This window comes from Lynx canadensis, chromosome C2 (assembly GCF_007474595.2).
Source record: "Lynx canadensis isolate LIC74 chromosome C2, mLynCan4.pri.v2, whole genome shotgun sequence".
Taxonomy (NCBI): Eukaryota; Metazoa; Chordata; class Mammalia; order Carnivora; family Felidae; genus Lynx; species Lynx canadensis.
Window position 1 is genome coordinate 112,989,308 of NC_044311.2, and position 12,777 is coordinate 113,002,084.

The following is a 12,777-nucleotide window of genomic DNA, read 5'->3' on the forward strand; positions in this document are numbered from 1 at the left end:
CTGAATCTTTGTGAAATGCTAATATCAGAGAAAGTTCAATGAAGGTAAATAAAAAGGGATGATAAGTAGAGAGAAAGGAGTGATGGTTTAGTAGGGATAGTTAGAGACTTACACTCAGGTTATAACATTGATCTCAACAGCCTCAGCGGCAAACTGTAATTGGACTCTTTCCTTGGAAACTGAGACATTAGGTATGAAGCCTGCACCAGCTGACCAAATGCTGACTAATAAGGATAAATTATGAAATTATGAAGCATAAACAGCCTCACTTTACAAACCTATCTCCTCACTTTCAGGAAACCTCCCCATCCCTTGCCCAAACCCATTTTGCTATGCATGACAAACCTTTGCATCATAGAAAAAAGAACCTTCAATCCACTATACTACTGGTATCCTAATAAATTACTTCTTGAGATAGGGGGCAATGCCAGTTAGAAATCAGGCCTTAACCTAAACACCAAAATCAGAATCAACTGCAGTGAAATTTCAGTTATTGTGGTACTTTAGTTGGCAAGCGATTTCAAGTGGAGAGACATTGCCAGCTTCATGAAGTCACCACACAGGTGTGATTATCTACTCCACCTAGCATGTTATATGCCACTGTCACACATACTGATTTATGGGAACCATTTCAGACCCACTTAGCAGTTACTATGTTCTTACTAAGTGCAGGATGCCTGGTTAAGCACTTAGATAACACGTTACTTAATGAGAACTCAAGAGTCAATTCCACTTGCCTTCTTGGCTGGTTCAGGGCAGAGCTCCCTTCATTTCAGCTGATTTTGTTTTCACCTGTAATGCTCTATCTAGAGAGAAGATTGTTATAAGTGCTTCACAATCATTGTAATTATCACACAATTCATTCCAGAAAGGGTGATTTCTAAGTTAATGTTCGCAAATTATATGCATACTTCAAAAGACCGTTTGAAAAGACATAAATTGTCATTAATATTAATAATTTGTTCACCTCTTTCCCCTATTAAAAGCTTCAATCTACAAGCATTTGAGGCTTGAATATCTTCATGGGAAAAAATACCATCTGAATAAGTAATTAAAGTATTGTGGCTGTTCCTTCACATCAGAACAGTCATGCCCTGACCTCAGTGCAGCAGTGGGACAGGGTAGAATTGAACAGGAGGCTAAAGGCACATTACCAGCCCTCAAGACAGAATGAGAAAGACATTCAGTCTCTAAAGGTTTATAAACATGATTTTCAGATTCCTGAAGCCAACTACTCAGCTCTTACGCTTTGAAAATGACAAGTAATCAAAGCTGGTTCCAGGGTGGCTTGGGGTGAATGGAAAACACTGAAATGCATTTAAGTAACCCCTGAAATTCTATGCTTCTTGCATCTACATTGGGTCCCTGCAGGGTTGGAAAATTGCTATGCAGATTTGTATAAAATAATATACAAATCAGAAGTGTCCCTTTCCCCTCTTCTCTTAATAAAGGGAACTGTAGTATTCCTATACCACTGCTATCTTCTCAGGTTTTTGCTTCCTAACACCCTCAAGTTTTTTCAAAGGTATTTTGGGCTCTGCTTTATTGGCTGTTCACAAATACTACTGGGCTACCTGATTCTCCAGAAGGTCCTTCTATCTTTGTATCTTTCTCTTGCCTTTTCTCGGTTGTTCCCCCTCCATCATCTGAAGCTCTGAAGTATTTGACACTATTAAGCATCCTCTCCAAATTCAGAATCAGGTGTAGTGGTCAAGAGCCCAGCCTCATCTTCCTCATCTGCAAAATGAGATGATTAATACAGCCTTCCAAGGTCACTGTATGAAATAAATGGGAGCATTTATGTCAACTGCCTAGGCTGTGCCTGGCCCATAGTGTTTGATGAGACTAAACAAACAATAAGTTTGTTTTCGGTACTCTGTACTAGTCTAGGTTTTCTCCTTTTTTAGACTTTTCTTTCATTTGTACTCCTACTTTGTCTTCCTTCTACTCCCTGAGTAGGTAATCTGGGTAATTACCTTCCAAGGTTTTGCTCGCTTTTGATTCTCTCATCAAACAGAACAAGCCTTTGCTTCTGACTACTGTCTCTATGAAAGCAAATCCCAACCCTGTCTTTATCACAAATCTTTCTCTCAAGTTCTAGATACTACTCCCAGCTGCCCGCCTGGACTTCATTTCCAGATACTACAGGTACTCCACATGTTCAAAACCCAACAAACTACTCTTCCCAACTCTGCCACCCCTGCCCAAATCCCACTTATTCTCTTGGCTTTTCTTGTTCTTCTAAGGGGCCCCGAATGTGTTGAGTCTTTCACTATTGGACCCTTAATTTCCTTAGTCTTGGGCAGTCATTCTTAGGTTCTTAGGACCCATTTACACCTTAAAAATTATTAGGAACCCTAGAGAGCTTTTGTTTTGTGGGTTATATCTATCATTATTTAGCCATGTTGGCTATTGAAACAGAATTTTTAAAAATCTGCATTAGTCCATTTAAAATTAGCAATAATAAACTCATTAAAAGTTAGCATATTCTATGAAAAATAACTTCTCTAAAGGCATTTTTTTAAAGTTTTCTTTCTTTATTTATTTTAAGAGAGACAGAGACATTATGAGTCAGGGAGAGACAGAGAGAGAGGGAGAGAGAGCATCCCAAGCACACTCTGCACTGTCAGCACAGAGCCCAATGAGGGGCTCAAACTCACGAAACCGTGAATTCATGACCTCAGCTGAAACCAAGAGTTGGATGCTTAACCGACTGAGCCACCCAGGTGCCCCATAAAATAACTTTTTTCTAAAACAAAAAATATTAGCGAGAAGAGTGGTATTGTTGTACATTTTTGCAAACCTTTAATATCTGGCCTTCTGGAGGGCAGCTGGATTCCCATCTCTGCTTCCTCATTCAATCTGTTGTAATAGGTTTTAGTTGAAATATAGGAAGAAATCTGCCTCGTTCAGATATGTGGTTAGAGAAAAGAGCCATATTTCAATAGTGTTGCGCATAGTCTTTCTTGACATTGCACCAAAACTCAGAAAGTGACAGTTTCTTAAAGGTTAATTCCAATGTGGAATCTGATATTCTATCAGTGAATTTTTTTGTACTCTGTTAGATTAAAATTCATTGATCTAGCTTGCATTTTGCCTAGATCTTTTCACTCGTGCATCAACCATTTGAAAAATACTGGTGCACTGGGTTATACAGATCTTCTCAATGTTCATGTAATTAATTATATAAATTCAAAAACTCACATTTATTAATCTCATCAAAAAGTTTTTGAGTAATGGAAAAACTCTCAAGCTCATAGTGATACATACAAGTTTAACATCATTCTAGTTTTGACTTGAAATCTCAAATTTTATCATTTAGCAACAAACATCATTAGTTGCTTTACTTCAAGCGATAGGCTTACTTTACTCAGTTTTGACAAAATGCCTGAAGATACCCAAATCTGAACAACCAGAGTTTCTCTGTGAGTTGTTCTTTTAAGTGACAGTGATGTCCCATTTTTAAAAGTGTCTCCTGTTCAGCTCATAACTCAACTGTCTGAGCATTTTCCCTCAAGACAGCCATTGCTGTTTGGTATGGAGAAGTGCCTTATATATACTGCTCATTTCATCAACCAGAATATTAAAAAGGTATATACACAAAGGCTGTAATTTAATAAAATTAAAATGTTTTACTGATTTCTTTTTACTGTGATACTGACAGTTAAAGAATACAGTGATTGTCAGTTGCTAGACCAGGTGGGTGTTGCTGCCTGAATTCATGATAAGGCAACAGCAACTTTTCCCAGCAGTGCTTCCCACCATTGCAAATATCAACATAGGGAAAAGGTAAACAATGTCTTAGTATTGTGAAATTCATCTTCACTATACAGACCCTCTGAAAATGTCTTGGAGAGCCCAAAGGAGCCACTGACCACACTTTGAGAACTGTGGCTATAAGGTACCTAAATCTTCAGAGTTAGCCTTCTCTATAAAAAGTCCTCAGATATGCTTATCCTTTCTCTTCCATTCCTCCTGCCTTGACCAGTGCTGGGACCCTTGTTAATTTTTCCTGGATTGCCCTAACAGATCCCTACCTGCCCAGGGCCATTTTGCCAGGCTGTGACATCTGATCCAGATGGGAGTAAGGAGCAGAAATCCAGCCCAAGCTCTATGGGACATGGTATGGGATGATATCCTCCGGAAAAAGGGCACCATTTGCTGATTTGCACAAAGCTGTAGTATGGGCTTGTATAGGCCTTGTACTTGCTTATTTCACTTCCTATTCTTCTTGCCACAATCCAACCCTACTACCAGAGTAATATTTCTAGACTCAACTGTGATCACAACACTCTCATCTCAAATGCCACTGAAGTAAATATTCTCAGCTTGGAATTCAAGGTGCCTCTTGAGGGTTGCCAGATGAAATACAAGACACTTGGTTGAATTTGAGTTTTAGATAAGCACCAAATACTGTGTTAGTATAAGTATATCCTGAACATTGTATGGGATGTACTTATACTAACACATTATTTGTTGCTTATTTGAAATTCAGATATTACTGAGTGTCCTGTATTTTTATCTGCTGCATCTTTAACCATACTCCTGTCCCAAGTGGTTGTCTAAGCTTCAACCAGTTTGAATATTCAGTGTTCTCAACAGTAGCTCATGACTAACTGCTTATCTTATCTATAGTACTTCTCTACCTTTATTCTTGTTCTTACTCTACCTATCTTCCTCTGTCAAAGTCTTGCCATTTCTCAATGGCCACAAACTTCTACTGATGGCACCAGGCAGACATGGTCTCTCCAATATTTGAGCCACATGGCACTTTGTATCTCCCCTAAGGTATCTCTTCTACCTTACTTCCTCTATCTTGTAATAGCTACGGGGTGCCTTGGTAGCTTATCCTGTCTCCTGTATTAGAATGTGAGTTCCTTAAAGACGAGGATCGTTATTACCATCTTTTCTGTTCCTATAGTGACTAGTACAGTATCCTGCACATATTTTGTTCTCAATACATAGTTGTTAAATTGCCAATGTTTAACCCACAATGTTTTTAATAACTGTATTTTAGTTACTAACTGAAAACAATAAGGATTCATTGTTGGCTAAGACCTTTCCACATTTGGATTCATTTGCTAAGTAAGGATGAATCATTTGCTTGTTAAGATCCTTTCACATTTGTCATGTTTCAAATGAAAAACAATAGAGGCTGAACGGCATAGAAGTATCAATTGTGATTAGGCGATTTTCATAAGAGATAATAGCTACCATAATTTGGAATGTGGGATGGGTTAAAAATACTAATCTATATTTCCATATGATTTGGTATGGAGAGGGAATGAGACTATTATAAAGTTGTTCAAGGATGTTTTAACCCTCATGGAAGGATGAGTAGTACTGTACTTTCATCTCTTCCTTCTATCTCCCTCCTCTTCCCTTGCCTCCATCTTTCTCATTTGGCTCCTCTAGGTATGCCATTCATACTGCATATTAAGTAATAGAGTCATTTACCAGGAACAGACATGGCAGAGAAAGACAACTGAAGTTTTCAGGGATGTAGACACTAATAAAGAAAAATGTCTTCTAACAGAGGATATGACATATGCCTGAAAAAAGTAAATAATTAGGAGTAATTCATTTAACCATCATAGAGGTTACCAGAACTTCTAGGCACTGGACTCTGACACCACCCTTGTGCGGCAATGGTTGTTAGTTTCTGGCCGTAGACTCGTGGTGTTAGGCTATCCGACCTACCTTCTTTTCTCTCAGATCACTTGATATTTTCTTTCTGCTTAGGCCTACAGGGAAAATGTTTTTATTCACTTAAACATAAATGTAGATACCTATGCCTTCAAAAGACCTGTCCACAGCACAACTACTGAATACACAACTGACTCAATAGTTCTATAAGTGATGCCTACGTGCCCTATTGCCATCACACTAGTCAACGAACCTCTCCATCACATGTGAAGAAAAATGGCCAATGAAACACAAAGATCAGTATCTCTCACTAGACCAAAGGGTTCTTAGGACCCTATATGTGTCCTTAAGAGTTAATATGGCATAACTGCATAACTGGCATAATGCATAATATGGCATAACTGGCTCAGGGGAGTTCAGTCCCATGGGCCAGACCAAATGTTGTCTCCTAACACTTTCCTGACCATGCAGAGCAATATTGGTAGGTGAGAAGATAATTTTCTAATCCTAATCTAAACAGAACCTTTCTTTGACTAAATGGTCACTTCATATATTTAAAGTGCCTTTATTGGGATGTTAACTTTAAAGGGTTTGGAAGGAATACACTTTGTCAAGATTAATGCATTTCTAAGGAGTGGCTCAAGACATAAGTGTTTTAATCAGTAGATGTAACACTCCTGACTCAAGTTCTATTGCTTTAGGAATTTGTATATCAGTTTTCTCATCCTTTACTTGCAGACTCAAACAATCTCTCCTCCCTACTCACTATTTTTTTATTGCTCATTTTAAATAAGGAAAATCTAAAATGCCTGTTTAAAAATAAATAAAGCTATAGTAAATTAGCTGTACTAAGTATCCTTTTAAGGAAAATGATAGTTTATTGCTCTCTGGCAAAAAATAGATAATGCAGTTTCCTTTTACTGGCCATCGATTTAGTGGCCTTTCACTAGTCATCTATTTAAAATGCCCAGTAAGATCTATCTGGCATGTAGGAAACTCATATATGGGTTCTAAACCTTTATTTTGTCCATTAAGCCCCATGTTACTGTTCATTGAAAAAAACTCAAGTTCTATCTTCTATATTGTAGAAAACCAGTAAAAAAAAGACATAAAATTTTTTTAACAAATAAGGTAAACTACTAAATATGAATATTAGTGCAGGATTCATTCAGTTTTACCAGTGAAGTCCTGAAAGTAATAGGACTTTTAGCTTTTTGAAAAGCACAAAGTATACCTCCTGACATAATTCTACTCTCAGCTTTATAGTGTCTTCCTCTCAGAGATGCTTCATGTATAGAGATTGGTTTATAATGTTAGAAACAAAAAGAGATCCCTCTGGAATGAGAAGCAGCAGGTTTGCATATAAAAAGCATGGGTTCCACACTCAGAAAATTTCTAGCCCTGCTCCTGACTCAGGAGCTTTTCAAACTCAGGCTGGTTACTTAGCCCCTCTCAGCTCATATTTCTTTTCTGCAATGTGTGGCTAATAATATTTACTTACCTAGGTTTTTGGTGGGTAAACATTCAATAAAGGCAAGCAAGCTTTATTTAATAATCTTGCCCCCCCCCCGCCCCTCCCCTGCGTGTGCTCTCTCTCTCTTAAAAATAAATAAAAACATTTTTTTAAAAAATCTTGCCTTCAGCTACACATACACTTGTAATGGGAATAAAAAAAAAATCACATATCCACATTTATGTAGCAAGGAATGCAAACAGCATCCACTGATATGCAGATGGTTCATACTACCATTGTTGGGGAGATCTGGGACTCAGTGAGACAGTGGCCTGTATTTAATGGTAAGAGCTAGAATAGCATTTAGGTTTCTTATCCTGGAGTTTGAATCAGTGTCAAGGTAAGACTCCAGGGCCCTCCCATGGTGACTGCCAAAATGCCAAGTCCTTGGTCTTGATCATACAAATGGAAAACTTAATTTGAAGTTGAATAGCTCTGTAGATCTGTCATTGTCTTTGATATGGGCTCCCTCAGATGAGAACCTTGAAGAATTATTGTAGAAGGGTGGAAGCGTGTGATGAAAGCTGTCCACATGCTGTGTCTGTACATTTAGGAGTAAATCATGGTGCTCTTCCTGCTGTTCGGGACTCTGTCTGTTGACATTAAAATGTCCTCACAACTTATAAAAATCATTAAGGACTCCATTTGTGCCTCCCTGGTGGGAAGTTAGGAAATAAAACTGTGCCAGCTAGTGTACATTTCAAATATTTACAATACTGTACTTTTTCTCCAGGCAGCACTCTCGCTGCGTCCCTCTGAGAAATTAGTGCAGACACAGACTAGCCCACCCCGAGGCCAGCATTTTGTTAAGGAAATCTCGAGTCACTTCTTTCTCCATTGTGCCCCAGAATCTTGATCTCATTACCTCTGATGCTTATGCCAGAGGATAAAGAAGGGAAAGGAAGAAAAGAAGAGGGAAGGGGAGAGACTGGCCGACAAGGAAGGGAAGGAAAGGGAGGGGGAGGGGTGGGGAATGTAAATGGCATTTCACAGTCAAATAGCAAGTATTTACGCTGAACTGAGCCTCCAGGATCACACTTCCATCCTAAATCTCAATTGAACTGTAGTTTCAGTAACAAGGGACAAAGTGATAGCAATACTAATGGCTCATAAGTATTCTTTTTTTTTTTTTTTTTAATTTTTTTTTTCAATGTTTATTTATTTTTGGGACAGAGAGAGACAGAGCATGAACGGGGGAGGGGCAGAGAGAGAGGGAGACACAGAATCGGAAACAGGCTCTAGGCTCCGAGCCATCAGCCCAGAGCCTGACGCGGGGCTCGAACTCACGGACCGCGAGATCGTGACCTGGCTGAAGTCGGACGCTTAACCGACTGCGCCACCCAGGTGCCCCTCATAAGTATTCTATATGAAAGAAAAATATGGAAAATGACAAGATCACTCTCTGGTGAATGAAAGATTAAAGATTGACTCAAAGACAATTTCTTAACAGTAAATTGCAAAATGACAGGAAAGGGTAGTGGGAATGATTTTAGAATTTCTTTTCCAGAAGGAATTTTAAAATTGAACACATTTGAACCTTTCTGGGATGGTTTAAAGAGGCCCAACTGAAGGCAAATGAGTGAATGAGTCCTTAGAAATATGTTTGAGTCTGTGAAGTCTTTATATGGGGGGAAGGAAACATTATGGACAGTTGGGGTGAGGGCAAGGCAAAGAGATAGACAAATCCAAGGAGAGCTTCTTGCTTGGGCTCAAGATGTGTACTAGGTTAACATGCAGGGATTCCTCCCCCACTCCCAGCTTTGATCATCTGAAAGTGTTCCAGAAAAACATACCCTGGTGTAATCCAGCACCAGATCCTACAACAGAGTGGTTATGTCACTGAGCTTGTCACTGTTCTCCAATGGCAGGAATCACCACAGTGCTGACCATGTCCACCATCATCTCTGGCATGAGTGCCTCCATGCCCCAGGTGTCCTACATCAAGGCCGTGGACGTGTACCTGTGGGTCAGCTCCCTCTTTGTGTTCCTGTCAGTCATTGAGTATGCAGCTGTGAACTACCTCACCACAGTGGAAGAGTGGAAACAATTCAAGAAGACAGGGAAGGTATTGCCTGGCTTTAACTATCTGATCCCTTTTGGAATGTGAAAAAGACTGTCCTTACCTATAACCCTCTCCTGACAGTGTTGTAAGCCCTTGTATTAAGTCTGTATGCCTTGGCAAGATGCAAGTTCACAGGATTTAATATTGAACTTTATTCTGCCTGTGCTGACTGGTTTCCTCAGCATCCTCATTCACCTTTGCCAGGAGGGTTTTCTCCTGTGAGGAATTTCTCTCAGTGTGCTCCTCTCCACCGGCTCTATCCTTTGAAAAGAAAGGGTTTAGGTGTAAACTACATCCTTTCAAGAAGATGATGATAGCTAACATTTAATGTGTGTTTATTCTATATTGGTATTGCACTAACCACCTAATGACACAGCATGTCATTTAATTCTCAGAGTAGCCCCAAGAGGTAGGTACTGTATAACCCTCATTTTACAGAGGTGAAATAGGAGCAGCTAGGGAGTAACCTGGCCAAGGTCACACAGCCAAAGAGGAATTAGGATTTGTTTCTGGGTCTCCCTGACTCCAATGGCTGTGCTCTCAATCCATAAATGATGTGCTTCTCTCCACTAGAGCTAGGATTTATGTTTCTCTTCTTGTTACTTGGGAGAGTGGCAGAGCATAAAGAGAGGTTCTTCTCTCCTTAGGATACTGGGGATAAAAGGTGGTTTCTGGGTTCTAAATGTCATCACATGTTTCTTGTGCCAGGGTTTAGTAAACATGGACAGATTGATCTCTACCTGTTTTGTTTCACAAAGGATCAGGGCACCAGTTCCCTGTTATTATGACAACTGACATAAGATATTGTACTTAAGAAATGTAATTAATCTGTTTGGTAGCCTGTACTTAAGGCTGTATATATACATATATGTGTGTCTGTGTGTGTGTGTGTGTAGCATCTATGAACATGATTTTAATGAAATATATTCACATTGGTTTGAGAAATTCTTATATGCATACTTATGTACACCCAAAACATTATTTAATATTTGTTATACCTCTAGTGAGAGTGTTTCTTACTTTTCAGAGTGTTTTATATCCTCTTCTCAAATTGAGCCTTCATCTCAGCTCCATGATGTAGGCCTTGCAGAGATTATTATCTCTATTTTTGAGATGAAGCGGCAGAGTTTTAGTGAAGTGATTTGTCAAGAGATTCACAGCCAACAGAGATGCATTTGAAATTCAGATCTCCTGTAATACCACTTCCTTCTTCTATTATATCCCCTTTGAATCAAAGCTGTAATTAAGAGCTGATTTTGCTTTATTGCTGATGCCTCCGTTTCCTTTGTTGACACTGTGTATGTGTCCCCACCGCACACATACCCATATGACTTCTAGGCAGATGTGAGAGAACTGGGAGCTTCTGGACAAGTATGCAGTGATGGGTGTGTGCACATCACCTGGGATTTGTTCAGATATTCATTCAGCAGATGTGGGGTGGGATTGGAGTCTGCATTTCTAACAAGTCCCAGATGCCATTGATCCCTTGCCTGCACTGAGAATAGCAACAATTTAGATAATCTGTGAATTAAAGGTGACAGAGAAAAAAGACGTGTGATAAGAAAAAGAATGTTGTTGTCGTTCTGTTCTATTTTTATGTGGAAGTGGTTAACCCAAGCAAGAGGCACTGTAGGAATTTGGGCACATCTCTATCCAGTCTTTTGGTTCCAAACTGTCTACATCTATCCACTCCCACCTGCCACACAACACATATGTTCACACTACCTGAATTTTAGTTTTCACTACTTGGGGCTATACACACTCTTCTTGTGTACCAATAAGAAGAAAATCTTTTAAGTTAGTAAGTACCATCCATTTAAAAAAAAATTTTAAGTTGTGGTAAAATCCACATAACATAGAACTTACCATCTTAACCTGTTTTTAAGTGTGTAGTTCAGTAGTGTTAAGAATACTCACATTGTGGGGCGCCTGGGTGGCGCAGTCGGTTAAGCGTCCGACTTCAGCCAGGTCACGATCTCGCGGTCCGTGAGTTCGAGCCCCGCGTCAGGCTCTGGGCTGATGGCTCAGAGCCTGGAGCCTGTTTCCGATTCTGTGTCTCCCTCTCTCTCTGCCCCTCCCCTGCTCATGCTCTGTCTCTCTCTGTCTCAAAAATAAATAAAAAACATTTAAAAAAAAAAAAAAAGAATACTCACATTGTTGTACAAGCAAACTCCAGAACTTTTTCATCCTACAAAACTGAAACTCTGTGCCCATTCAACGACTCCCATTCTCCCCTTTCCCCAGCCTCTAGGAACCACCATTCTAAGCATCCTCCTTCAAAGGTGCAATTATCTCAAAGAAATGTCCTACGATTCATATATTTGTGGGGCAAAATAAAAGAACACAGATTTGGAGTCAGAAGTAGTGATGCCAAACCTAACTCTGCCACTTTCTAGCTTTTTGTTCCTGGATCTCATTCTTCATTTTCAAAATGGTGGAATTTCTTCCCTATTTACCTCATAGGGATGTTGTAAATAATGTAATAAATGGGTCTGAAACTTTTGCAAACTGTAACATGCTACACAAATATTGAGTTATTATTGTGATTAATGCCCAGCTCATGTGCTCTGAACAAATAGTGGTTTTAACAAGGAAAGTGGGAACAGGCTGTCTGAGATGAGATATTGTTAAAGGGGTAGGATGCCCTGGTGAGGGGCAGGGTAGAAGGATATGTCTGTAGGTTTGGGGGGATAATTGGTGATACTTCTTTTCTCTACGCCTGAAGTGGGAAACCAGTTTTAGAGAAAGATGTGGAAACCAGGCAGATGGGAGGATGTCACCTTTGTTGTTGATAAAGCAGTTTGGAGTAAGTGCTTAGATATGGGAGCAGGAGGTCTCACTAATACTTCATCACTGTACTGAATGTGCTTACCCCTTCTGGTCACTGGTGAAGCTAGACAATTCAGGACTCTCCCTGTAAGGATAATCTCCTTTTACCTCACTTCAGAGAACAAACTTAGGTACCAATGCAGATCCTAAAGTGAGGACTCAAAAGGAGCTGCTGAGCCACACATGCTAATTCCTTCTGCAAAACCTCTAGGATGGAATAATGCAGGGATAGTGAGAAAGACCGGGAATCTTAGGCTATGGAGTTCCTTCCGATGAAATCACGAAGTGAAGCAAAGCTCATTTCCTGCCACCACCGCCATCACACACCCTGTCCCAACCTCCCCCAGGTGCCAAGAGCTGGGAGAACAGCAAGGATCATGGGAAAATTGTCCCTACTGTTGACCTTTGCCCAGAAAGGAGAAAGGAAATTCTTTTCTTTCTTATTCCTTCATCTGAATGTTTTCCTACTTCCAGGACTTAGAACTCCACATAAAACAGTCAAATCTATACTTTAGATATAATATGCCTTAGGTATGTGCTTATTTGTAGGCTGGAGTGAAAAATTAAAGACCCATTCTAAAACTGTTTCTATTAGAACAACCAACTTGTGAAATTGTGGAAATTAGCACCCTACTGGTAAATTATATACTGCAAGATTTAATCAATTATATGAATGGTTCTAAATTATCATAGTGTCCAGTGGGATAACTCAGCAGTGTTCTGGGTG

At 39.6% G+C, this 12,777-nt stretch overlaps 1 protein-coding gene across 1 annotated transcript in view; it reads left to right on the forward strand.

Annotated features, from left to right (window-relative positions):
* GABRR3 (gamma-aminobutyric acid type A receptor subunit rho3) overlaps window positions 1–12,777 on the forward strand; it is a 46,991-nt gene that overhangs the window by 32,409 nt on the left and 1,805 nt on the right. Inside the window, exon 8 of the mRNA XM_030330128.1 lies at window positions 9,028–9,224. Coding sequence (XP_030185988.1) covers window positions 9,028–9,224 — 197 coding nt within the window. The remainder of the gene's footprint in view (window positions 1–9,027; window positions 9,225–12,777) is intronic.